This window comes from Petromyzon marinus, chromosome 7 (assembly GCF_048934315.1).
Source record: "Petromyzon marinus isolate PM22_M1 ecotype Great Lakes invasive population chromosome 7, UKy_Petmar_22M1.pri1.0, whole genome shotgun sequence".
NCBI classification, from domain to species: domain Eukaryota; kingdom Metazoa; phylum Chordata; class Hyperoartia; order Petromyzontiformes; family Petromyzontidae; genus Petromyzon; species Petromyzon marinus.
Window position 1 is genome coordinate 17026847 of NC_133673.1, and position 26346 is coordinate 17053192.

Here is a 26346-nt window from a genome sequence, read left to right on the forward strand (position 1 = left end):
CGCGAGGGATGTGTGTACCTCTTGAGAATGAAGATGAACGTGTTTAGATCGAGTGGATGTCTCTGTGCGGGCCGCTGCTGGCGTCGCGAGCTGTGGACTGGCGCCTGCCGGGCTTGACAGTTTCCCTGCGTCCGGGTGCCGTTGCGTGCTGGCCGCTTAGTTAATCTCATCAATTATAAATTCCCCTTCGGATCTCGGAGCGTGATGCAGACAAAGAGAGAGAGAGACAGGACCGTGCCGATAGCAAATGTAATCTCAATACGCTCCTCGGTATTAAACACGTGGATTTGGCGATTGTAACCGTCTGCGATTTGGATGAAACTCGCCCGTCACGCGTGGCTCATTCCCACTGACACCTCATTCTGCGCGTTATACTTAACGCGTTTAAAAGCAGGAATTATTTTGTGTATCCCGTGATTTTTGCAAACAGCATTCATCCGCGATTGGACGCCGCTCCGTTTGCAGAGCGCATTGATCTGGGGACCCGCCGCGTGTGGGGGGTTCCCGGTCCGCTTGAGGAGTCGAGGCGTGCCGTGAACTGGGACCACAGTGACTGCTGCTCCTGTCAATGACGATGTCCGACCTTTCTCTAGACCTTCAGTTCAGTCCCTGAAGAAGCTTCCAGCACGCAAACCTAATCGTCGGACGTAGTTCCAAACAACACGCGGTACGACTGGGAGACGCAGCCACATCTCTGTGCTCACGAGTGAATGCAATTCTGTTGTTGCTGTGATTGGAGAAATACCAATGTCGAGGTCCGCTGGCCACAAGATGATCAGAAGTAGCGGTGGTTGCCTTGCTGAGGCCACAGAGGTCTCGTGGCTCCGGGAACCGGAGTGATTGACTCGGTAAATTTGACGCATGTTTTACTTCTAATGTGGAGCCAGGGGTCGGGTGATGTCAATAGCGGGGAGGGAACGGGGGGGGGGGGGGTTGGGCGAGGGCTTTCAACGTCACAGCCCTCACCTTCGCTGCCGCTTTCGCAGAAGCGAAAAAGACACGGCACTGAAAAAAGAAGAAATGATGATGACCCCGGCGATTCTCTCCCCGTGGGTGACAGTGCCGGGGCTCCCAGGCCCCGAACCTCCCAGCCCCCGAACCTCTACCCCCTCAGCCCTCGCGCGGAGGCGAGCGCGGTGGAGCTGTGAAATAATGAGGCGGTTGTGTGGGCCGAGGTCACGCGCCGAGGCTGCTGTGGAGGAGATGGCTCGTGGTGTTTGTGTGTGCGGTGTCCCGCGCGTGTGCGCAGTCCACACGCGCGCCTCTCACGCGCGTGCTCTCGTTGTTGAGACGTTTTGAGTTCGCGTTTGGCTCCCACAACATCGATGTGTTTGTCTACTCAGATGGTCTCCCTGCGCAGCAGCCACAGCCAGATATACTGCCTCCCTCTGCTCTTTGCCCATTGCCTCACTTCCTGCTCCCCTGCCTGCTCCTCCCTCACTGCTCGTGTAACGACGCCCGCCTCTCTCCCTGCCTCCACTGCCCTTCTGACTCCCTGCCCTCCTTCCCCTCTCCCTCGCTGGCCACGACGCTGCCTCCCTGCCTCGGGTGTCCCCTGCGTGTGGCGTCGCGGAGCGGTGGGAGCAGCGTCTGGCTCTGAGCCGATGCCGCACAATGAGAAGAAGGGAACGCCCGTCTCCCTGCATACCTGAGCGGGCGGGGGGAGGGGCCGCGGGATGGGGGAGGGGTTGGGGGGCAAGGTGCGGCTCTGGAATGCGCGTGACCGCTGCCAAGATTTCACTCCGCGCCACTTTCGCTCGCACGCAGCCGGGAAGCAGCGCGGTTTACAGTGTGGCACGGTGGGGGAGCAGGCGGTACACGGGGCAGCAGGCAGCGGTACACGGGGCAGCAGGTGGCACGTGGGACTAGTCAATCCGCGGTCCACGACTCGTCGTCGCCAACATCATCATCATCATCAGGAGCTGTCCCTGCACCGCCACCGCCAGCAGCCCTGCAGGTCGGTCACCGTCTCGCGCGCTCTTTCGAACGTTCGCCCCGGGGCAGAGCGGTTGGGCTTCCCCGTTTGTTGAACGCGGGCGGCGGTGTGGGGACGAGGGCAGCGCCGCGAGCTCAACGGGGCTGGGTCAAGCCTTGGTTATTTATAACCGACGAAGCGCCCCGTGCTGGAGGAGCGGTGGCGCAGTGATGAACCCACCGAGCTACTAACACCGGCGACCTTCGTGGTCAGTGGTGAGCGATATCAGAGCTGATGCTGGACGCACTCCTCGGTCTCCCTCGTCCTTAAACGTGTACCTGGTGGGATATAAAAAAAAAATATCAGTAGTGGCTCGACAAAGGTTGCCGGGCGTGGTTCTAACCACATCATCCGCGTGTTGTGTAGAACCTGCCGTGATAGGTGCGCGCTGACACCCAGCGCCCAACATCCTGGATGGATAGAGGGAGAGTCTTCCTCCTCATCCTGTACCAATCCGAACTGATCCAGCGTGCTGAAGTTTGGTGAACAATCCTCACGACTGACACCGCACGTTGCGGTGTATGGATGGGATCTTGACCCAGTGTGTGGAGGAGGGGTCGTGCCTCGGCAGCTCGGCCCCTTCCCCGGGGAGAAGAGCCTTGGGTTGATTCCCGGCTCGAGCTCCTCTGTGCGTGGATTGTTCTCCCCCCCCCTTCTCCAAGGGTTTCCTCTGGATTCTCCGGTTTCCTCCAATAGCTAAACCCCATAAATCTCACTTGTTTGGACCCTCTTGAAAAGCAGCCTTGAGACTCGGTGAGGCTTTCCTGGATTAACAAGCGTAATAAGTCACGAGGCAGCCGAGATGGAGATAAGTCGATGTTGAGTGACCTCTGCTGGCCACACATGTGTTTGTCGGATAATGCAGAATTCGTTTCGTGAACCCCCTCGGTGAGAGAGCGAGGGGGGGGGGGGCAACTCAGGAGGCGCGTGAAACCAACAGCACGCGGGCAGTCAGCCAGAACCGGCGCCAATAATTGTCCAAGCTCTCTGATCCTATGTGGTTTGGATGTTCGATCCCTCCAGAGTTACTCATGTGTGAGTGTCCGTCTCCACCGCTGTTGTTGAGAGCAGCGTGGGGCGCTGTCGCGAGCACGTGGTACCCACACTGCCTGTGGGGTGTTCTCAAGAGCACGTGGTACCCACACTGCCTGTGGGGCGGTGTGGAGAGCACGTGGTACTCACACTGCCTATGGGGCGCTGTCGAGAGCACGTGGTACCCACACTGCCTGTGGGGCGGTGTGGAGAGCACGTGGTACCCACACTGCCTGTGGGGCGGTGTGGAGAGCACGTGGTACCCACACTGCCTGTGGGGCGGTGTGGCGAGCACGTGGTACCCACACTGTCTGTGGGGCGGTGTGGAGAGCACGTGGTACCCACACTGCCTGTGGGGCGGTGTGGCGAGCACGTGGTACCCACACTGTCTGTGGGGCGTTGTGGAGAGCACGTGGTACCCACACTGCCTGTGGGGTGTTGTCAAGAGCACGTGGTACCCACACTGCCTGTGGGGCGCTGTCGCGAGCACGTGGTACCCACACTGTCTGTGGGGCGTTGTGGAGAGCACGTGGTACCCACACTGCCCGTGGGGCGTTGTGGAGAGCACGTGGTACCCACACTGCCTGTGGGGCGCTGTCGGTTGGACCCACACTGCCTGTGGGGCGTTGTCGAGACCACGTGGTACTCACATTGCCTGTGGGGCGCTGTCGAGAGCACGTGGTACCCACACTGTCTGTGGGGCGTTGTGGAGAGCACGTGGTACTCACACTGCCCGTGGGGCGTTGTGGAGAGCACGTGGTACCCACACTGCCCGTGGGGCGTTGTGGAGAGCACGTGGTACCCACACTGCCCGTGGGGCGCTGTCGTCCACTTCTCAAAGGGGGCTCTAAAGATGATCCCAATAACTACCGACCTATCTCAATTTTGTCCCCATTGATGAAAATTTTTGAAAAATGATTTAACTACCAAATTAGCAGTTTCCTGTCCACCAACAATCTACTACATCTAAAACAATCTGGGTTCCGACAAAAATACAGCACCACATCTGCTGCATTATACTCTATAAACCACATTTACAGTAACCTTGATAATAAGCAGTACTGTGCCTGTATTTTTCTTGACCTGTCCAAAGCTTTTGATACAGTAGACCACAACACCCTGCTTAGTAAACTAAGTTGCCTCGGTTTTTCCGAAAACAGTAAAATGGTTAAACAATTACCTCTTTTCTCGCACCAAAACTGTATTCACAGATGGTTCAAGGTCAAACAGTGTTAAGATCAAAAAAGGGATTCCACAGGGTTCCATCCTCGGCCCCCTCTTGTTCTCTCTTTATGTCAATGACTTGGGCACTGACCTGGATCATTCCAGGGTAAATCTTTTTGCAGATGACACGATACTGATTACTGCTAGCCGCTCTCCGGATGACGTGATTGCTCCAGGGTGATTGCAACAAACTACAACATCAGCTAGTTGCTCTTAAACTAGTCCTGAATACCTCCAAAACCAAGGTGCTATGCTTCTCACCGGGACTAAAGCAGGAAGTCATTTTTCCCCAATTACATTCCTTAAATAATTATCAAATAGAGCAAGTCAAGATCTATAAGTATCATGGGGTAATCCTGGATTAAAAACTGAATTTTGAAGATCACATTGATTATATTGGTAAAAAGACGAAAATAAAATTTGGTTTTCTGTATCGACACAAGCACTGCTTCCCCCCTATGTTCCGTTTGGAATTTATAAAAGCTACCATACTGCCTCTACTTGATTACTGTGATATCGTGTATAAATCAGCCCCAAGTGCTGTACTGAAGAAGCTTGATTCCATTTATCACTCGGCCTTAAGATTTGCATTGAACTGCCCATATAGGACTCACCACTGTGCTCTCTACATTGGGTCAAACTTAACATATCTTAATGTTTGACGGCTTGTGCACCAGATCTTACTTATTCACGATGTACTTACACAAAAATCCGCAGACTACCTGCTGGATCTCCTCTCTGTTTCAAAGAACAAATTTGACCTCAGGTCTTCGCTCATTTACCAGCTTCACATTCCCTATTGTCGTACAAAAACCGGAGGAAGGGCCTTTGCTATTGATGCCCCCAGGGTCTGGAATGCTATTGCCAATATACTGCAACTTGAATCACTACCTATGAGATCTTCACTCAAAACTGCTCTAGATGAGTTGTACACCCCTAGCTGCCACTGCTATTCAGTGGCCTAAAATAAAATAAAATGTTTCGCTCCGGATGACCGCTGCAAAGTATTATCTGTATTTTGTTTTAGTGTGCTGATCTTAAAGGTGCATTGAAAAATGTGATACTCCGACTGATGCTCCTGTTGTAGTGGAGTGACTCATGCAGCCAGCTATGGCTCTAGGGTTTGGTGTTCCATGTTATTTATGTAGTTTATTGTAAAAATTCGGTCACAGTCCCTATGATCACTGTTACATTGCATTTATGGCTTTATTTTGGTGATTTCGAAAACGTTTTTTGGTTTGGCCATGTTTTTGTTCATTGTAGTACGGAGTTAGACTGATGGCCTTAATCTTAGTTGTCTTGTGGTTGTTGTTGTTGTTTGACTTGCATCCCACTGGGATTTTTGCACACAGCGTTGGTGTACGGTGCTATTTCAGGAAATATTTTGATGTTTTTTTCCTGGATTTTCTGTTTGCACAGTCACATAATCACTATAAGATGTTTTCTTGTTCATGTTTTTTTGTTTTTTGTTTGTTGCGGTTGCACCCGATTCAAGAGCCGAATGGCGCACAGGGCTATACCAAATAAATGGAACTATGAACTATGAGAGCACGTGGCACCCACACTGCCTGTGGGGCGTTGCCACGTTGTGACCGTCAGCACTCAGCAGCGTAGTGTTTCAAGACTTAGAGTACAGTTTTGTGAGGAAGTCAACATCGATTGTCCAATGTCTAGGGCGTAGAATGTCCATCACTGGCTCAGGGCTGTAGACAGGATTTAGCACAGCCTCAATGCGCGTTTGAGCAGAAACTCGCATTGGTTGTGTTGACATTTGTAGATTTAACGTAGACCAAAGGCATCCTAACACTGACTGTCGTGGCTAGCACGCCCCACTCTGACCGGCCTGGCTCTGGACTATGATGGACGAGGCTCGGGGCGGCCGTTGATCCGGCAGCGCCCATTGGGCGCTGCCCATGGCAGTCACGCGGCGCCGCTAAACTCCGAGAAGCGAACACGCGGCCTCAAGAGCCGCCCGCTGCCTGTCCGGATGGCGGACAGAGAGGGCTGAGGGTTGTCCACGGCGATGGTTTGTGGATGAAGGGGGCTCGCGCGCTCGCGGTAGAGCGATCCCCGCGCGGGGTTGGCGTCTCTCCGGAGCGGGGAGCACTGCGGGCGGGGTGCCCATTTGCTTGCTTGGGGTAATTTGTGACTTTGGGGTAATTGTGACTGTCGGGTTTACGCGGCGCGTTTACTGACCGGCTCCGCTCGGCTGAGGAGAGTGTTTTTCTGTTCACGCGGAGAGCTCGACAACTGCCCGTGTCTCTGCTTTCCACGCGTTTCTGTCTCTCTGGGTGTTTGTCTCCCCCCCCCCCAAAAAAAAAACTTCCCGTGTCTCTGCTCATATCTCCCTGTTTCTATGGATGTCAGCTCCTCTGTAGCTTTTGGTGAAATCCCGTGCACGCTGGCTCTGCACGCTAACTCTGTGCACACAAACGTGTGAGCGGTGTCTCGTGCTCTGCAGGTGGCAGGGTGACCTAAGAGGTCAGGGGTCACAGGTGTGTGAGCTGGTGATGGCCATGAGAATGGTCCGTGGCAGCAGATTTAACAGCTACTTCCGAGATCCCTGGCAGTGACCTTATTCACACGCTGGGGGGCAGAACTGTGCCTCATCCTCTGCTCCAGGGAAATGTGCACTGCATGACAGTCAACCCACTTTTTGTTTTTAATTCTCAAAAGCTGGAATTTTTACTAAATGTAGTGAAAACTCAAACCCGACTCACTAAACGTGAGAACCCGATTTAGTCATTGGCAGCTGATACCCGGATTAGAACCCAGGCTCTTAGCGGTGCTGGCTCGTTGACTACTCCGGGCCAGCGGGCACGTTTTGGGTGGGAATTCTGACAGAAGCCGGCAGCCGTCACGGCGACCCCTCGGTGCGAGTCATCGATCGTGGAGGCAAACAGACACGTGGTGCTGTTCCCTGCACCGGCATCCTGCTGCTGCTGCAGCTGTTCTGCTCAATCACGCGAGCCTCTCCCTGGCTTCGTGAGCCACTGGACAATCCGGCGGGGTGGTGGCGGGTGCCAGCGATCCCGTGCTTTGGAGGCACGGGTTGGTGGATCGCACAGAGATTTGTGAAACTCCCAAAGCCCACGCGAACCCTCGCGTATTGCCCTTTCCGTGTCCCATGGGTCTCGCCCGCCACGGGGGTGGGGGGGCATGCGATGACTACGCACGGCACGCACGGCGCGGGCCGAGTTGTTAATAGCGAGAGACGAGACGCGAGACGGTGCGATTAGGGCAGGGCGGACCGGGAAGGGAAAATGATGATGAGTCGACGAAGTGTAGTATGAAGTGGATTAAAGAAAGAGTGGAGAGATGAGGAAGATGATGAGGGGAGAAGGGGAGAGAAAGATAGAGCAGCAGCAGGAGGAGGGACAATGAGGAGTGGGGTCAGAGGAGTGTATACAGAGTGGGGGGGGGGCTGTAATTTGAGCCATGACACCACGCGCTCTCACAACACCACGAGCTCTTCAATGTCCGTTGTGCGGTGAGCGCGGCGCTTCAGTAATTTCCCACAACATGGCCGGGCACCGACGCCGCGGCAAAATTTAAGTGGCAAACGTTGAGAAGCGGTTTGGCAGACGCAGCCCGAATGCCTCTCCGGCAGCGTCCATGAGCCCCCCCCCCCATCCCCTCCGTCTCAGCGGCGACACCACGGCCGCTTCCGCGCGGGACTTCGCGGATCGCGTTGCGCGCGCCATTGAGTTGCGTTTGACCCCCGGGTTATTGGCGTTGTAATCTCGGGGGAGACCGCGGGCCACGCTGTGTTTAGGAGGTCGGGCAATTTAATTTGTTTGCTCCCATCGCTCTTGGGCCGAGCGTAACGGCCAATTTCCAACCCACCGTCCCCGGGGCCTCGCCTCTGAAAGGCCGCGGCGCACCCCGCCTCGTCCGCACGAGGGCGGGCCGGCGACGAGGGCCGACGGCATTGGCAGTACAACCCGTGCCTCTCGTGGTGGTGGTGGTGGTGGTAGCTGTCACCTGCCTCTCGCCTGCCGTTCACCTCTCCCCACCGCCTACTCGTCGTGAATGTGAACCGATGTTTTTCTCGCGTCTCCTCATTTCCCCATCTCGTTTGTATCGTTCCTCTTGCTCCGTCTCGCAGTCGTTTCCACCCATCTCCATTACCTCGGAACGAGAAGCGAGCGTTTGTCAATCGCGCACAAATTTGGACAAATCGTAAGCGGTCAATTGTCGCGTGCACAAAGCACAACGTGTACGAATTTATTCTACACGACCACTGAAAGCGTCGCCCGGACGATCGGCGCTGGCTCAGCCGTCCGCCGTGAGCCTTGGCGTGAGGAGGGGGGGGGGGGCTGTGAGCCTGGGGTCTGGGCGAGACGGAGAGAGCCTCGAGCCGTCTCATGGGGCCGGGGCCCGGAGTCCCCCCCCCCGCCACCGGGACCGGGCGGCAGCCGCCACGCAGCTGCCGCCCGCTTCATGGAGCCCGCCCTGCCAGGCCCGGGTCGCCGAGCACGGCGCGCAGTCGCCATGGCAACCGAGGGCCTTCCATTGTCTGCTTCCCGAGGGATCAAAATATAAAAAATAAAGCAAATTAATTCTCGCTGCGCCATGCTCCCTGGGGCCGAGCGTTGAAGCGTTACCCGCCGGGTCACCGTGGTTCGGCACTGGGCAGGCCGGGCCAGCGTTCTGATTCGCTTGGCGTTTGAAAAGTAGCGGAGAGATCGTCACGTTTGTGCGTCGAGTCTGCGAAGTCGACCGATGGCACCACGAGTTGCTTAGTGTTATCAGTCATCTTGTTTACTATCGCTGCACTTGTGGACCCAGGCAAGTCTCACCGAGTCTCAAGACTCTTTTCAGGAGTTTCCTGCCAAGTTGCCGGAGTAGGGGCCTATGTTGCCGGGTCGCGAGCGGTCGCCGGCTCTCTGACCACCGTTCAGATTTATCTGCAACCTTTTCTATTCGGCGCAAATTCTCGCGGAATGCGCGACAGGCATCTCACACGTCAGGGCCGGAGGAGGAACGGCCGTGGGGGAGTCACGTGTAGCTTTTAGGCGCGTGATGAACAACGCCTCCGCGTGCGTAAAAGTGATCAATACCCGCGGCGGTCCTGTCCGCTCCTCGTCGCTCCGCCGTCGGTTCCCCTTTTTCCCTTCTCACGGACGGCGGCGATGCCGAGTGGCGCGGCGGAACGCGACGCGGGCGCTAACGCGCGGCCCGCGCCTCGCAGGCCGCCGCGATGGAGACTAATTAACGAGATGGGCCGGCTGCCCCCTTTGGCTCCGCGCGCTTTTTCGGGTCAACGTTCACCGCCGCCGTCTGCGAGTAATTGAATCACGCGCCCCCCCCACCCCCCCACGCTCTCCTCCACCCCGGCAGCTCCCACCGGACTACTCGGCCTATGGAGCAGTCTCCATGAGTCCAGCGACCAAGGGGAAGACCTGGAGCAGATGGTGGGACACTGTCAGGGCAGATCTATGCGTTTCTGCACGAGTCTATGGGTCTCCGTGTGAGTCTGTATCTCTGTGTGAGACTATGGATCTCTGTGTGAGTCTATGGATCTCTGTGTGAGTCTATGGATCTCTGTGTGAGTCTATGGATCTCTGTGTGAGTCTATGGATCTCTGTGTGAGTCTATGGATCTCTGTGTGAGTCTATGTATCGCTGTGTGAGACTATGGATCTCTGTGTGAGTATGGGTCTCTTTGAGTGAGACTATGGATCTCTATGTGAGTCTATGGATCTCTGTGTGAGTCTCTGTATATCTGCGTGAGACTATGGATCTCTGTATGAGTATGGGTCTCTTGGAGTGTAAGAGCAGATCGTGAGATACTGTCAGGGAAAAAATTGGAGATTAAAAAGAGGTTAATAGCTCATCGGATTCTTCCAGTATAAATAAATAATCTGATTCTGTTTGTGGCATCAACGATTGCAGCCACGATGCCATTTTCATTTTGACCTTGGAACACCCTGCGGAGACTACACGGGGGTTCTGTACTTTTGTCTCCGCTGCGAGCTGCGTCCCAAATTAGACGGAGCCGAACGTCTCGTCGGATGAGTGTCACGGTGTCACGACTGCTCCCGCGGGGGGGGGGGGGGGGGGACGCTCCGTGTGCGGCGAGGGGAGCGCCGCCTGTAACCTGTAACCTGTAGTCTGTAATCTGTGAACTGTAATCTGTGAACTGTAATCTGTAACCTATAATCTGTAATCTGTGAACTGTAATCTGTGAACTGTAATCTGTGAACTGTAATCTGTGAACTGTAATCTGTGAACTGTAATCTGTGAACTGTAATCTGTGAACTGTAATCTGTGAACTGTAATCTGTGAACTGTAATCTGTAATCTGTGAACTGTAATGTGTAATCTGTGAACTGTAATCTGTGAACTGTAATCTGTGAACTGTAATCTGTGAACTGTAATCTGTGAACTGTAATCTGTGAACTGTAATGTGTAATCTGTGAACTGTAATCTGTGAACTGTAATCTGTAATCTGTGAACTGTAATCCGTGAACTGTAATCTGTGAACTGTAATCTGCGAATTGTAATCTGTGAACTGTAATCTGTGAACTGTAATCTGTGAACTGTAATCTGTGATTTGGGGCTCCCCGGCGGCGCCGGCTGCGCTCCCAGACCTGCTCCAGGGGGACGATGGCGGTCGCTGACAGCCGCTGACTTCGTTTGGCGCGGGGAACCTGCACGGCACGCCGATCGCTGACCGCCGAGCGCCGAACACCGAGCTAGACCGACGATGGCCTTTATTCATAACCAGGCGAGAGCCCATTGTGAAGGAGCGGTGGCGCAATGGTTAGCGAACTGTGCCATGGACCTGCGTTGACGTGAACTCCATCCCATGTATCATTGCTCCTGGAGTTTTCGATTAGGAGAGATGGAAATTTCTCCATTTGAACAAATGCCATATGAGCAACGTTGGCGCAGCCCTTAAGAGCACCAAGCTAATGAGTCTGGTGACCTGAGTTCGATTTCTGGCCACGGCTAACATCAGTGCCGAGTGATACATCAACCCATCCTGGACCACATTGTTTGCGCCTGAAGAGCCGCGTTATGGTTGGACAGCCGGAAAATGTGTAGCGAGCTGACTCAGCGTGTAACCTAGGCTTTATGTGAAGAGGGTCTTCTCGTGAGTCTAGGTCTCCCTCTGAGTGCAGTCTAGATCTCCCCATTAGTACCGATCTCCTAATGAATCCAGTCCAGGTCTCCCCATGTCTCCACGTGAGTGCAGGCAGACCATGCAGGTCTCCCTGTGACTCCAAATCTCCGAGTGAATCCAGTCCGGTTCTCTCTGTGGAGTCTCTCCTGTGTCCTTGGCTGGGTCTCCCCCACCGCCCCTGTGTCCTCGCCACTGATTGTCGCTGGGAGCGCGGCGTTCACGGCTTTTTTCCGCAATTCTAAAAATCGCTGAATTGTCGTCGGCACCGCGGCGGCTGCTCCCTGTGAATCGTGTCATTTTTTTCTTTTACGTTTTCATAAAAGCGGCATAAGAGGAGAGTGCCGCGTTCACCAGGAATGTCACCTTGGCGTGGCGTCCCCACGTACACGCACACACACGGCGGCGCGGTGGTTAGCACACAGCGCGATGAACCCAACGAAGATCCAAATTCGATTCCCGCTCACGACCAACATCGGTGATGAAAATCTGAACTGGTTCTGGGCATCCCCTAGGTATACTGAGCCTTAAATGAGTAACCGGTGCAGTGTGTATAAAACATCAGCAATGAAGAAACAAAGGTGGCCAGGCCTGGTTCTGCCCACGCCACTCTCATGTGTGCCGTACCGACCGTCAATAGGCGCTACCTGTGTGGACTAAACGAGGTATTTTTGCCTGTGTGTGTGCCATCACTAACGGCCTCTACCACCTCCCTCTGCATACCGCCACACTGCCCTCCTTGGCACAGCGCGAGTGACAAGGGCCCTGGTGCAAGGATTGACCTCTCCCCCCACCTGACCAATGCCGCCCCCACGTCATAGCCCGGCGTCTGGGCCCCGTGCCGCCGTTGTGCCATCAACAAGAAACTAAGCCCCCATAGTGAATCACCCAGCATCACTGGAGAAGATAATACAAGGAGAATAAATATTCAAACATGTTCGTAAACAAATGGACTTGACATACAACACGTACAATATAGAGCACTAGTTCCACTGCTGGATGAAGTTTATCCTGAGGTCATCACCATCTCTCACCATGTAACATTCCACCCAGAACCTGCCCACGAGTTTATCTCATCACTCCGTCTCCTCACTGGACGTGCTCTCGGACGCGTTCCAGTCCTTGGCTGCCACTCTCAACATTCTGCTTGACCACTGGCCATCGTCCCTTCTAGCCGTGCCATGTCATGCCCAAGCCCCACATTCTTCCAGTCGAAATAAAGATTCAGATTTTGACTGCGTCACAGCTATAACGAATTTAACACAACACCGCGTCGCAGCAGCAACACCCATCACTCTCGTTCTCCCTCACCTGGCGAGGGAGAGAGCCTCGCTCCCACAGAACAGATGCCACTCTCTCCGATGCGTCGCTTCCCATGGAGCCGTGCGGCGATGGCGACATTTGTTTTTCATTGTTCAGCGGCTTTGCTGCTGTTGTTGTGTGCGAGTTGTTAACAACTGTTTGTCGCTGCACGCGGCAGCCGCGGACGGCCCCGCAAATGATTTATGCTTCGTCCTTCACGTGCTCGCTGGTGCAGTAATCGCGTTTTAATGAGCGCGACAGCAGCTTCAGCCAAACCTGTGTTCCCCTACCCGCTCGCTCGCAAGAGAGAGGGGAGCTTTGTAAACAGCGAGAGATGTGATGGTTTTTGTGATTTGCGCGGTAACGGTGCGCACGCGCGAGAGCCATCATTAAACCGTTTCTGCACCCAATTTGTGTAAATTCCAGCTCTGGGAATGAAATATCGGTTCGGCAGTCGTGCGACGGACACCTCGCTCATTTGTGGAGTGGGTGGGGAAAGGTGCTGGGCCCATGTTGTGTGTGGTTCAGAGGTCACTTGAAAAAGCAGCTATCTCAGAGGTAGCTTTGTGATATCTGCTTCCGCGTGCCATTCTCTAACAACGCGGAGGTTCGTGCACTGCTCTGTGAGATTTCCGAAGGGATTCTTCTTACATTATGACGTCGATAGCCGCGCGATCGGAATAACGTTGGGGAAACATGAAAAAATGTACAAAAAATGTTGTCGAATAAAATAAACTAAACAAAAGGACAATGAAAGGAAGATGGTAACAAAAATAAATGTCTGCGATGTCGGGGCTGCATTCTAAGCTCCAAGTTCAGGGTTCAATTACTGATCAGGGCGAGGAAAGACATGGGCTTACTAGATCTCACCATCGTTATCCACTATCGCCTCTGTCTGCCCAGCAGTTGAAGAGCGACACTCCAGCACAGCGAGTTGGTTGGTAGAATCGGGAGTGGTGGGGTGAAGTGTGGATACATCCACCCACGCATGTCTGGCCAGTGCAGATTATTCAAAAAAAAAACTCCGTCTAAGCAGAGCGCCTATCCCTCGAGCTCGCCTGTGGAGAGGCCACCCTTGCCCTTTGACCTTTTGTGAAAATCGATGACACCATGGGGGGAGGGAGGGGGGTTACTCGAAGTGCTGCGTGAAGATCGCGCTGCTGCTGCTGCGCCGCACGCACGAGAAGGGATTCTTACCCAGTTGCTAATTCTGGACGATGTGCGTGCACGCGTGTGTGTATCTGTGTGCGTGCACGCGTGTGTGTGTCTGTGTGTGCGTGTGTGTGTCTGCGTGTGTTGTGTGTGTGCCTGCGTTTATACATTCGTGTGTCTGTTGGGAGTAGTGGCACAGTGGGTAGCGCACTGCGCAATGAAACCCACTCACAGCCAACATCGGTAGAAGAATATCTGACCCGGTCCTGGTCCTCCTCTAGGTAGACTCTGTCATAATAGAGCACCTGGCGCAGCGTGTCAACATCGTAAATAGGGAGCCAAATACAACGGAGCGTGGTGCTGGCCACCCACCCCCTCGTGTGGGGTGAGTCAGCCTTAATAACTGCTGGCTGTATGACACTTGTCCTAACAGTTTGGTGTGGGTATACAGGGGGGTGGAGTCTTTGCGTGCGCGTTGTGCGAATTTCTTTTGGGACCCCTGCATGCCCCACGTCCGTTAACCAGAGAGCGGTCCTCGTGTGGTGCCGGTCAAGGCGCGGACTGTCCGCCGTGGGGTGGACACGCCGCCGCTCTTTACGTGGCGCGGCAGCACAGAGCGCTCAACGCCGCCTCTCGACGCGGCGATGCCGTGGCGCCTGCGACCAAAGCACCTGCAGCGTGGCCCGTCTGCTGCAAGCTAAATGGGATGGAGCCTGGGTAGTGCTTGGATGGACGACCGTGCGCTCCTCCCGTGGATGTGCCACGTGGCGGGCAGCAGAGGGCGGTGCGGCAAAAATCCATTCTCGTGCCAACCCAGCATGGTGAAATCTGGGAAAATATGGTGAAATACGGTGAAATACGGTGAAATATGGTGAAATACGGTGAAATACGGTGAAATACGGTGAAATATGGTGAAATACGGTGAAATACGGTGAAATATGGTGAAATACGGTGAAATGACCCGCACGACCCACAGTGCAGCAGCGGAGTGGCGCGGGGGCCACCGCGTGCGTGGCGATGGCTCCGCGCTGGCGCCGCACCACGCGGAGAAAGACGCGTGCAGAAAATGAGTGTTTCAGATTTATATGCAAGCCGTATGCAAATGTTACCTTGGGGCTAATGTAGCAGATGACACAGAACAAACGAGACGGAGCGGCCAGGACGGGCGTTGCAGACGAGACGGAACAAATGAGGCCAACGGGACGAATGATCGGGCCGCTCCGACTAAACAAAACAAACAGGGTCGCTTCCTCAATTCCATCGTGACCTCGAGCTGTAAGCGCCGAGTGCGAGGGCTTGGGTGGGGAAGTGATTCTCCCCGGGCCCAGCGATCCCGCGCGGTGTCGTGGTTCGCACACCCGCACTTTCAAATCCACAGGTCGCCAGTTGTATTCCATCTCGCGGAGCCAGCGGTGGAAGTTACCCATTCCTATGGTGGGGCAAGTGTAACCATAGAACGTCCACTGTTGATTTCGCCACATATTGGAAGGTATTTTGTCGATCTCCGGAGGGATGAAGGGCCGAGTCAACCCCAAACCAGGATTTTTACTTGCAACCTTCCAATCGCTCGCTCGACCACAGAGCCACGAGGTCGGATCAGCGTGGAGGGGTAGGCTGAGTACCGTCTCTCGGGGCCCTCCTTGGTGGCAGCGCTGCACCTTTACCTCTTCCCCTTCATGTTTGGGTAAAGCGTGGGAGGGCTGCGCACCGGACTGATCCGGGGCTACGAGCGGAACTCAACGTCTGCCGGGACGAGCCGGAAAGGCAGAGGAGGGGTCACTTATGAGTGAGCGCTGACAGATGGGCGCCCCTCCCTACCCGCTTCATTCCGGGAGGTCAGGCTCTCCCCTTGCATCACCTTCCCCGCCGGCTCCGTGCACCCACGTGACCGCAAGTAGCGGTGCAGCCAGGAGTGCGAGACCCCTCACGCCTCGAGAGACAAAGGCAGCGGTGGCTTTTACTGTACTGATGACGACTCGCTTGGATGAATCCGCGATTACACGGTTGTCTCATTTCCATCCTTACGCTGCTGCCTCAAACGTCGCAGCCACGGCTTTTCACTCTTTGGGTTGGTGGTCTAGACAAGGCCGAGCGCAGCGATGCCACGTGGCTTGCGAGGCGTGATGGGCGGGCAGAGTCGCCCCATTGCCTTTCCCGGTCAGCTGCGGAACCTCTCGCGCAGTTGTCCCCCAATCACTCAGAAATGAACACGATTTTTACTTGAGAGCGGAAATACAAAAACCGCCTTTATTTGGTGTCGGATGCGTCGTACTGGCTCCACGCCGATTTGTGATCGTCAGAACCTCGCTGCCGGCTACTGCTGCTGCTGCGGTCGCCTTGCTCGGGATGCACTCGTGGACTCGGCGACGAGCGACAGGCTCAGCGTCGATTCCGCGCCGGCGGTCGATCGCCTCGCTCACGATGCACGCGCCAAATCGTGCGTCTGAGAATCTATTATTTACAATGAATTCAATGACGTGGCAATGCTTTGGTAATGATATGGTAAATTATATGATCATGTAACATTCACTTTGCCAGTGCGAAGTGCTGCACAAGCAACCCGGTAACAACGAGACAGTTTAATTGATTCTTGATTGGATGGCAACCCTGAATCATGGCAATTGAATAGGCTGCCTTAAGAGAGAAGGGGGAGGGTGGGGTGGTGTTGAATAATTAATACTGAAGGCGTATCTACCTAAACACACACACAGTGGACGTTACAGTTCCCACTTCATTCGAAAGAGTACGCAAATTGTGCTACTGCACACATGAAAAATCACGCCGCAAATTACTCGGTTGAGATGGACAGCAATTGTCGCCCCCTGCCGCAATAACCTGGCAGGACCCTCTTTAAAAATAGTCATGAGACTCCGCGAGCGGAATAGCTCTTTCAATAATCACAGCAGCGTGACTCCCCACCCAGAGTAGCGAATGTTTGGGGGGTCACGACCCCTGGCGAAGCCGGCGGTGAACGACCGCGGGGCCTCGTGAACCGCGGATTCCGTTCGCTCGTTCGTTCTCACGCCGGCCCTGGCAGAGGGAAGGAACCGATGGCGCCCGCAGGCACCCACACCCACCCATGTCCAGCCACAACCCCCTCCGTGCAAAACTCCACGAGTGGAAGCGACTGTCGCCGCAGAGCCTCGGAGGTCGCGGCGCAGCGACTGGGCTGCCACGCCTGGAACTGAATTCATCTCCCGCGATTGAATTAGCGGCGACAGCAGCAGGGAGCAGTGGTGCGAGGTGGCGGGGGGAGCAGGGTGGAGAGGATCGAGGGGGGTGGATCGCAGAGGAGGGGGTGGATGAAGGTGGAGGAGGGGGTAGAGTACGCGCAGAGTGAGTGCAACGTGCAGCGTACGTCTCCCTCATCGAGTCTCGTTACCGGCGACCAGACGTGCCCCCCCCCCCCACCCGAGTCGGCACGTGCCCCCCCCCCCACCCTCGTCACGAGTCAACACGTGTCCCCCCCACCCTCGTCACGAGTCAACACGTGCCCCCCCACCCTAGTCACGAGTCAACACGTGCCCCCCCCCCCCCCCCATCGTCACAAGTAAAATTGTATGCAAATTATATGCTAATATTTGTATAGAGTCGGTACGTGTCCTGGCTGTCCCAGTATCCTCTCTTGTTGAGGAGGTAGCTTCTTAGGGCATTAAAGATCTCGGAAGTTGTCAGTGGCAAAGATAATAAGAACAGTGATCGACCTCTCGCGTCCATGAGTTTACACGGAGCTCCCCCTCTTCTGGTGTTGTCGATTATTGTTACTCTTGCCATGACGTGCCCAGTGTTGTATAATATCGGAGGAGGCCACGCGTCCTGGGTGCGTGAACTCCCATTGTCTAATTCGTGCCACCCGTAGTCCCGAATCCCTCCAGGGCGCCACGACGCCGCTGCCCGCAGACGGAGCGGCGAGCGGAGCGAGGGGGCGCCCCCGGCAGATCGCCTCACACTGTCGGGCGAGGGGAGGGAGGCCGTGGGGTAGCGGGCTGCGTGGGGGTCGTGAGTTACGCTCCCCCAGGGGCCGTAAACATCGCAGCCCCGCGCGCGTCAGGGGCGGCGCCGCGTAATTTACGCGACAATTACAAACGATAATTTAGCCGTTCATAACCCACACCTCTACCGCTTGGGGTATTGGTACAGCTCCCTAGTTTTGCCATTAGCTTGTAATTTATCGCACGCCGGGATGGGTGAGCCGCCGGTTTCCGCGGTTGTGATGGCGCTGAGACGAGAGGGCGGTGGTTGTGGTGCTTGGCGGTCCGAAATTGGCCGAGCCCGCCCCATGAGTTCAGGCGAGAGTGCGTGATGGACGACTTGCCCGGGGCTCCCGTATCACACTCGCCCTCCCGCCCACCCGCTCGCCTCACAGGGGAAAACCGTCGATCCCGTGCGGGGGCGCGGCGTGCGCTGTGGATAAGGCCCCTCGCCGCACCCGCCGGTCGCCATGCCCAATCTACCCCGGCCGGCGTGCGACCCGCTCGGTGAAGCATCAGGAACGAGCAGCGGGTGCGGTGCAGCGGGCGCGGTGGAGTGGACGCGGAGAGGCACGGGGAAGCGTCCGTGCGTTTATTTCCACTGCGAGTCGCTCCACGAGGGGAGCACGTGGATTGCGTGTACATTGGGTTTTCACTGCGTAATATTAAACTAATCAAAAAGAAAATTGCAGCACCACCATTCTTGCGGAGAGGAGCAGAAAAGCAGCAACCCCCCCCCGCACCCCATTCCCAGATGTGCCCCTAAGTGGGCGTCTACAGCAACAACCAGGAGTCATTTGCAATAAACGTGAGCCACGGTCAATCCACTGCTAGATGAAGGCCTCCTCATATCGTTGCCTTTCCCCACCGTACCGTGATGCCACACGCTGCGGCGAATGAGCCGATGCTGGGTTCCCGCTCGGCAGGAGATGATGGGGCGATGTGGTGATGTGGCGATGGGGCGATGGGTGCTTCTGGTGTGCCAAGTCGGCACGGCGTCCATTGTTGCTGACAACCGTTGTGCACCATTAGGAGGGTTTGTGCACGATGAGAACAAAGTGTGCTCAATTTTGTGAACTTAATCAGTTGTGATCATTGTTCGTTAATTCGGTTTTCTTGAAATGTACTTATTTTAATTGAATGATTCTGAGTAATTTGCTAATCGTGTTGTTTCTCTCTCCTTCAGGGCCACGGTCGCCGATGCATATTTAATGACGCGACCGTCGGATGGCAGAACATTGCTGTGAACATCACCGCTGCCACCATCGCTCGCACAGTGGCTCCATCTACATCACCTGACTCCCATCGCCACCGGCACGCCACCGCAGCTACCTCGCCTGACTGCCGCACCGGAACGGCGACTCCACAGGAATCGGCAACTGCCGTCGTCGCTGGCAGCACCGTGACGCCGAAGTGTTGATGTTGTTCGGCCGAAAAACATGAAGACAAACTCGGCACACATCACCTGAGCACGACAGATCAAATCAGCCCAATCGGCCTGGGTCACTCTCACTCTCAACTCCACACTCACCTCTCGCTCACCTCGACACTCGCCACCATCCCCACTGCCTCCCTCGCTCAAACTCACGCGTACCCAAGAGAGGTGAACTTCACCGTCCACCACCCGCCCGACATCATCGCGAACGCACTCACCCCTTTACGACCGCCCTCGCTCACCTCCCCCGCCCGTTCCCCACGCTCACGTCCGGCGCGGAGATGGAGCCGAGCAGCGGGCCGCACGGGCCCCGGGGTCCGATCTGATCCACGCGTCTCCACAGCTCTGCCTGCTCGCCCCCACCATGCTGGGCCTGTGCCGCCGGCGGGCCCGCATCCTGCTCGCCACGGCAACGCTCCTCTTCGTGCCCATGGTCACGTGGCTGTACCTCTTCACAGGGAGCTTCGAAGGTTTGTGAGGAGGAGCCCCCCTCCCTCTCCTTCCTTGCTCCCTTCACCACGTTCTCATCTGCCCCTACGGGACATCTTTGAAAAAGAGTTTTATAGCTCATCGGATTCCTCCAGTCTAAATACATATTCTGATTCTGACACCTCAACTAAAGCACCACGGGACAGCTCTCCCACGCTTCTCAGGGATGTGCTGCGTGTCGTTTGGCAAGATGTCCGACGTTTCGCTCCATGTACTGGAGCACCTTCAGGAACTGAAACGAGAGGGTCACCTCCCACAGATTAGGGCCCATCCATTTAGTACGTACGCAGAAATCTGTCAAAACTTGACCCCCCCCCTCCCTGTACGCACGCGGACTTTTTACACCCCCCCCCCCCCACCTGCGTACGTACTCAATGAATAGCCCCTAAGCATTGCCGGCTGCTGCTGTAGCTGTTGCTGCTGCTGTTACCGGATCATGATGCTGATTGGCTCAGCTCTCAGACAAATCGAAACCAGCTTTGGCCAAGCTACATCAGACAGCTGAGCTAATGTCAAGCAGCAGCGGTAGCTGCAGCAGCAGTAGCAGCCCGCAACGCTCTCCTGACCAAGCTCCCAGGACGTGGAGCAAAAAACTTCGGACATCGTGCCGATATTTTGGTGGCGGTTCCCGGAGGAGACTTCCCACGTGACTCTCCGTGCCGCGTGCCGCTCGCAGCACCGCCACTCTCCGCGGGGCCTTAATCAGCGGGCTGCTAACGCTCCGCACACTCTGCCAATTAAGCACCGCTCGCACAATGTAATCTCCTTGAGTGGAACGGGAACCAGACTGCCGTGGTAATTCCCCCTCGAGCAGCCCGCGCGGAGGCGGACGTGCGGGGATAGGTTGTCGCCGTCGGCCCGCAGCCAGGCCTCGGCGCGAGGTGATTAGCGCGAAACGCAATCGCATTCGATCGCCTCCCTCGCCCTCTCTCGAGGCGAGATAAGTGCGGAGGTAATTATCGGTCGGGAGAGGAGCTCACGAGGCAGAGGGCCGCAGGGTTCGGCACCGGCGCTGTCGGCAGGGTCTGCCGTGCCGGTCGTGGGCCCCTCGCCACCGGCGTTCACTCGGCAGACATACGAGGCCGTTGTTCGTAAGCCGTGCATGCCACACTCGGAATTTACCACCCATAGAGTTCTTCATCGTCATCATTGTCGGCATCCCTCCTGATCAGGACTAGGATCCTCCCGCTACTGTCATCAAACTGCCTCGTTCATTCATTTAATTTGATAATAGCACTGGACTTATGATTAACAAATTAATTGAATATTATCACAACCTCACGTCATGGACTCATGTCCACTGCGAGTCATTCATTGCCAGCAGCTGGATTCACAACTTATACATTGATGTAGAGCTGCTTTTCAAGTCATATCCCTAGGGCAGATGAAGAACATGAAACCAGTGGGGCACTCCTTTGTGGGTTGCTTGGTCTAGAGGGACTGGAACCCAGCATAGACACCTTGTACATCTATTGTGGAAGTACACGTTCAGAGCTGCCATCATAATGTTGCTGCGTGGCAATTCTACAATTGCGGATGCATTTCAGACGCTTGAAGCACGTGGGTGCCATCATGAAGGGGCTTGTTTCCTTGGGAACAGCATGTCCATTGGTCAGGCCCGTGATTCGGATAGAAATAACTTGTCCACCTTTCTTGATAAGAGAGATAAATGCTCGTGTAACATCGCGGTGTGTCGGACGTGCTCGGACTGACTTTTGCGTCCTCGCTACGATGGTGGTGATGGTGCATTCAGCTTCAAGTCTGGGTCAAACTGTTGACTTATTCTAAATGATCTTCAAAATGGACAGCCCGCAGGCAGTCGGTGGTGTAGTGTGGATGGCTCGGTCTTCGTGCAAGACCCAAGCCATCCATACAGTAGCTCCCCCACCCCTACTGGAGGCTGCGGTCGAGGCTTCCCATCGCGAGAAGAGTGAGGGCCTTGGTTTCAGCTACCGTTGTCCTGCGGCGCAGAGCGGTGGTCCTCCGCAACCTCGGCCCAAGCCCCGCCGTTTCCACTCCAACGCAGACATCCGAGCGCTTTTAAGGAATGTTAGAACGGTGGCTGAGCTGCAGGGAACGAATTCCATGTTTTAGATTATTTAAACGCACACCTTGAACGCTCGTGACAAAGATGAGCGGACGATTTTAAGTCTGAAAACGTGGGGCGCCGGCTGAGATAAGGAGCTCAAATTTCAAAGTGCTGTGATTTTGTTCCCACTTCTGAGAGCACGAGTTATTTTAGTCTTGCGACCCATTTACATCTCAATACACGGCTCCCCGGCGGGCGGCGATACACCCGGAGCGCCACCCGCTCCTCCTCCTTCTGCTGCTGCGGAGAGATAATAATTCTCATTTGTTAGAAGCAATACGAAGGCGACGCACGTGCTCTCTCGCGCTCTGCTCGCGCATTCGAGCGGCGCGTTCGAGCGGCGCGGAGGGAGCGACGTGAAGCTGGCGCGCGGCCTCCGTGACGGGCGCCGCTCCTCGCGCCCCCTCCGGGACCGCCCGGCGCCCTCGTACACTCCCCGTTATCGTGCCGTGACACCGACAGACTCCCCCGACCTCACCGGGTGGCCGGCGCGATTGGGGACAATCAGGGATTAAGGAGCGGGCGAACCGTGGCCGTCGCGCGACCGCCTGGCAGCGCGGCCCGCGGAGGCGTTGCGCGCTGATTGCCTCTATTCATCCGCGGTACGGGGGGTGGGCGTAGGCGGGAGGGCGCCGTCGGCAAAGCGGGAGTTTAATCCGCTCCGGCCATGTGCTCCGGCCACGCGCCGCGGTGCCGGCGCCGGCCCGCTGGCCCGTGGCAGCTCTCGCGTCTACGCCAACGAACGCTCATTTGTAGAATTTTGAGCGACCTCTGCATGGGCCGGGAATTCTAAAACATTCGTCGATAACGCAGCAGCAGTAAAATGAAAACATGCACAACAGTCGACGTTCCATGGAATGACACTTCCCCTCCTACTAAATATCCATATCATGTATGTACGTTGAACTTATTCCGCACCATATGAAGCCAACATCTTCCAACGCAATATTTAGAGGATTCTGGATGAAGCGTGTGGCGGTGACGGTGATGGTAGGGACAGTGGTGGTGATGGCGGCAGTGGAGGAGGGCCCTCGCCAGTAGCTGTGGTATTTTAGTCCGGCTGCGCGCCGCTGCCATTTAGTAATGCTCACTCACACAGTGTGGAGCAGGGAGCGTGGAGCAGGGAGCGTGGAGCAGGGAGCGTGGAGCAGGGAGCATGGAGCAGGGAGCGGGGAGCAGGGAGCGTGGAGCAGGGAGCGTGGAGCAGGGAGCGTGGACCAGAGAGCGTGGAGCAGGGAGCGTGGAGCAGGGAGCGTGGAGCAGGGAGCGTGGAGCAGGGAGCGTGGAGCAGGGAGCGTGGACCAGAGAGCGTGGACTAGAGAGCGTGGAGCAGGGTGTACAGCTGGGGCTGTGGAATTGTTCTGGCTGCTTTGCGTAAATTTTGTTCATTAAGACAAATCGTGTTTCCACTGCTCAAAACCACAGCAGAGGAATGAGAAGAGAGTGTCTACATTGCTATCCGATGAGCTCTGGATTTCTTTCAGCACAGGTCAAAGGTGCATTGGGAATTTCCGAGCAATTCCTGGCGCGTGCTGAGCGTGCCGCGTGTGCAGGGATCGATTTTAACCGACGGGTGAACCGGCGCATCGCCGCTTCGCGCGCCCGACAGGCGACGCCGACTCGGCCTTCGTTAATGACTGTAGGCAAAATTAGACAAACCAAGAGAGCGGCGCCGTCAGTAACGTGCGAACGATCAAACCGGGAGGGATTCTCGGCGGGGGCGGGGGGGGCGTGGGGTTCGGGTTGCGCCACCTGTCCGGGGTGTCCCCAGATCGCCCTTCTTGTTGTCGTAGCCGTCTCTTCGCGCAACCCGTGGGGCGTAGTCTGCGGCATGGATACCGTGGAAGAGAAATGAGCGGATGCACGTGAGGAAGGTTGCCTGCATAAAACAACTAAGGAGCGCACGTCGTGAAAACCGTGGCTTATGAACAACGCGTACGCGAGACGGGCGTGGACAATTAGTGACCTAGGTTGTGGGCGCACAGGAACCGGTACTCTTGGTTGAAGGGGGCGCTATTCCATACAGGTGGAGAATAACGGCGTTATGTTTCCTAGGGTACGAGTCCCGATTGTTGTGAGCCGCATCCCGGTGTTTTGGTGGCTGAAGCGGTGGCTGGTTCACAACCTTGCGGGTCGGCAGCTCCAGCGGCACCGGCCTCGCTCCGGCGTCCCTCGCCACCCGGGGACGCGGCGAGCGCCCGCCGTCGCGGCGTGAGCGCGGGAGATGCTTTACGAGCGCTCGTAAAGAAGACGCAAATAAATAGAGGACATTGATGGGCCAGCGTGAAGCGCTGGGACGCTTTCATCGCTTCCGGGGGGTTTTCTAAACGAAGGCGACGATGAATGCTGCACTGCTCGGACCGAGATCGTGTAAATTGAGATTTCTCATCCATTGTTTGTGGTGATCATTGCATTGGGATTCACTGTTATGTATGGTCACCATCATTGAGCATTGTCTAACGATGATGAATGCCATGAACCATCGCTCTGGGATCGTGATCGCAGATGCGGCTGCAGCAGCGCGGTGAATGAACGGAACTCGCACGAACTACCGCCTCGGGTGTTTGTTCAGGAGGCGCTGCGAGGCTCCGCCACTGCCTAATGAGCAAAAGCAGAGGGACGTCAGGATGGGCGCTCTGCACGTGAGCTGTAGCAGAGGCGCAGCTTTAACCGTGGCACACGGAGCGGACGCAGAGTCGAGGGCTCTGTGATGCGATCGCCGGCTCTCTCCTCTTACAGAACGATGTCGCACATCCACCCCGACTGATTAGCCGCCCACAGATCCACCCATGTGTCAGTCCTCAGGGAGATGGATGTGCGATATTGTACTGTCCGCTATCTTCCCATATGCAAAAATTACTCTGCCCAAGCTAACATCCCAAACCAGGACCCTCTTCAGAATAAGCCTTAAGGCTCGGTTGGGTTTTAATTGTATGATCGAATAATAATATTTGCAGATCCTGCAAAATCTCGTCGAGTCTCAATACTGTGTTTGCATGTGGCATGAACGAAGACGGCACTGATGGGCTCACCAACGTCTCCTCGGCGTCCCCTTGTCTGCCTCGCGCACAGGCGGGGCCCTGGCCTGGGCCCAGTCGAACGTCCTGCAGCACGCCGGCAATCCCCGTGCGGTGCAGGCGGCGCAGGGGGGGGCGGGCACGGGCGTCCTAGGCGCTCCGGGGGGGGGCCCGTCCCCCGCGATGGGAGGAGGCGCCGACGGCGAGGGCCCCGGCGGCTCGGGAGGGGGGCGGCACCACGGCAGCCGGCGGGCGCTGGAGCTGTGGGCGCGCGAGGTGGAGGAGGAGAACCGGCAGCTGCGCCGCAGACTCGGGCTGGGCGCCGGCGGTGGCGCCGGCAACCGCACCCGCTTCTCCCCCCCCGCATCGTCGTCCGGCGAGGACGCGGCTAAAGCCGGGATGGGCGCCGGAGGCGGCGCGGCGGGCAACAGCAGCGAGTGCGCGAAGCACCCGGCCGTGCAGAAGTGCGAGGTGAGCGCGGTCCCGGGGCGGCCCGGTTGGGGTCCATCGCGGGGGTGGTGCGACGCGGGCGTGCGTGCGTGCGGGTATTGTTTTGCATGAACGTTGCCCGCACACTGAGACGGCGGAGGGACCCGGGGATGGGCGACGTTGGCAAGGAATTAAACCCACGTGCGCGCACAATGCCGCCCGTGATGCACCACGCCACCAACGCCGCCCTCTTACCGCACTCCTCCCCCTCGCTCCTCCTCCCCCCGCTCCCCCGCCACTTCCTCCACTATCCCCTTCGACCCCGCAGGTGATCCACATCGCCATCGTTTGTGCCGGCCACAACGCGAGCCGAGACGTCGTCACCCTCGTCAAGTCCATCCTCTTCCACCGGTCAGGCCCCACCACGCCGCACCCCACACCGCACCCCACACCGCACCGCAGCGCATAGACGCTTGCCGAACAAAAGCCTGCCGTGCAATATATTTACCATCAAGAGCAGCCAGTGTCTATCCACTGCTGGATGAAGGCCCCCTCGCGCCACCGCCATCCTTCGTGGCCCAGTGCCACTACCGGTCTCACCGCTCCTTCTCCACGGCGGGCGTCCTCTGGGAAGCATTCTCCGCCCCCCCCGCCGTGCGAGTGCTCGGTGGGAGGGCGTTCGGGGCGATTCGGTGGCGAGCGGCGTGGAACGCAAGATTGGAAAATTAAAACGATTGGCTAATGGGTGGCGACGCGCGGCGAGGAGGGGCTCGTGTGGGTTCGCGGTCACCCCCTCCCCGCGCCAACGCGGCTCAGCAAGGGGTGAGCGGAACGATTACGAACATCGTGTCGTGCACGCTCGCGAGTAAATGTGAACGTGCGTGCTATTTATGAGTCCCGCCGCATCCTTAATGAACACGAATTAAGATGCTTGCGGAGGTGCGATCGCGCTCAAATGCAATGTAAATCTAGATCGTATCGCGTTGCACAAATTGCTTTTTGTCGCATTATTTATTTCCTCTGCAGCTGTCTTAATATACGGAGACTGGTGCCCGCTGTAGGCAGGTGCGTGATGTCTAAAACATGCAACACTTCCTGTGAACA

At 56.4% G+C, this 26346-nt stretch overlaps 1 protein-coding gene across 9 annotated transcripts in view; it reads left to right on the top strand.

Moving 5' to 3' along the window:
* LOC116940058 (xylosyl- and glucuronyltransferase LARGE1-like) overlaps positions 1-26346 on the top strand; it is a 136613-nt gene that overhangs the window by 95341 nt on the left and 14926 nt on the right. For 8 of the 9 annotated variants that reach the window (XM_076065474.1, XM_032949344.2, XM_076065473.1 and 5 more), the window contains 3 exons: positions 18970-19688; positions 24869-25284; positions 25571-25653. In XM_076065474.1, coding sequence (XP_075921589.1) covers positions 19583-19688; positions 24869-25284; positions 25571-25653 — 605 coding nt within the window. In that variant the 5' untranslated portion in view covers positions 18970-19582. Of the gene's footprint in view, positions 1-1700; positions 1958-18969; positions 19689-24868; positions 25285-25570; positions 25654-26346 lie in introns of those variants that run through there. The other variant, XM_032949348.2, reaches the window with a different exon arrangement.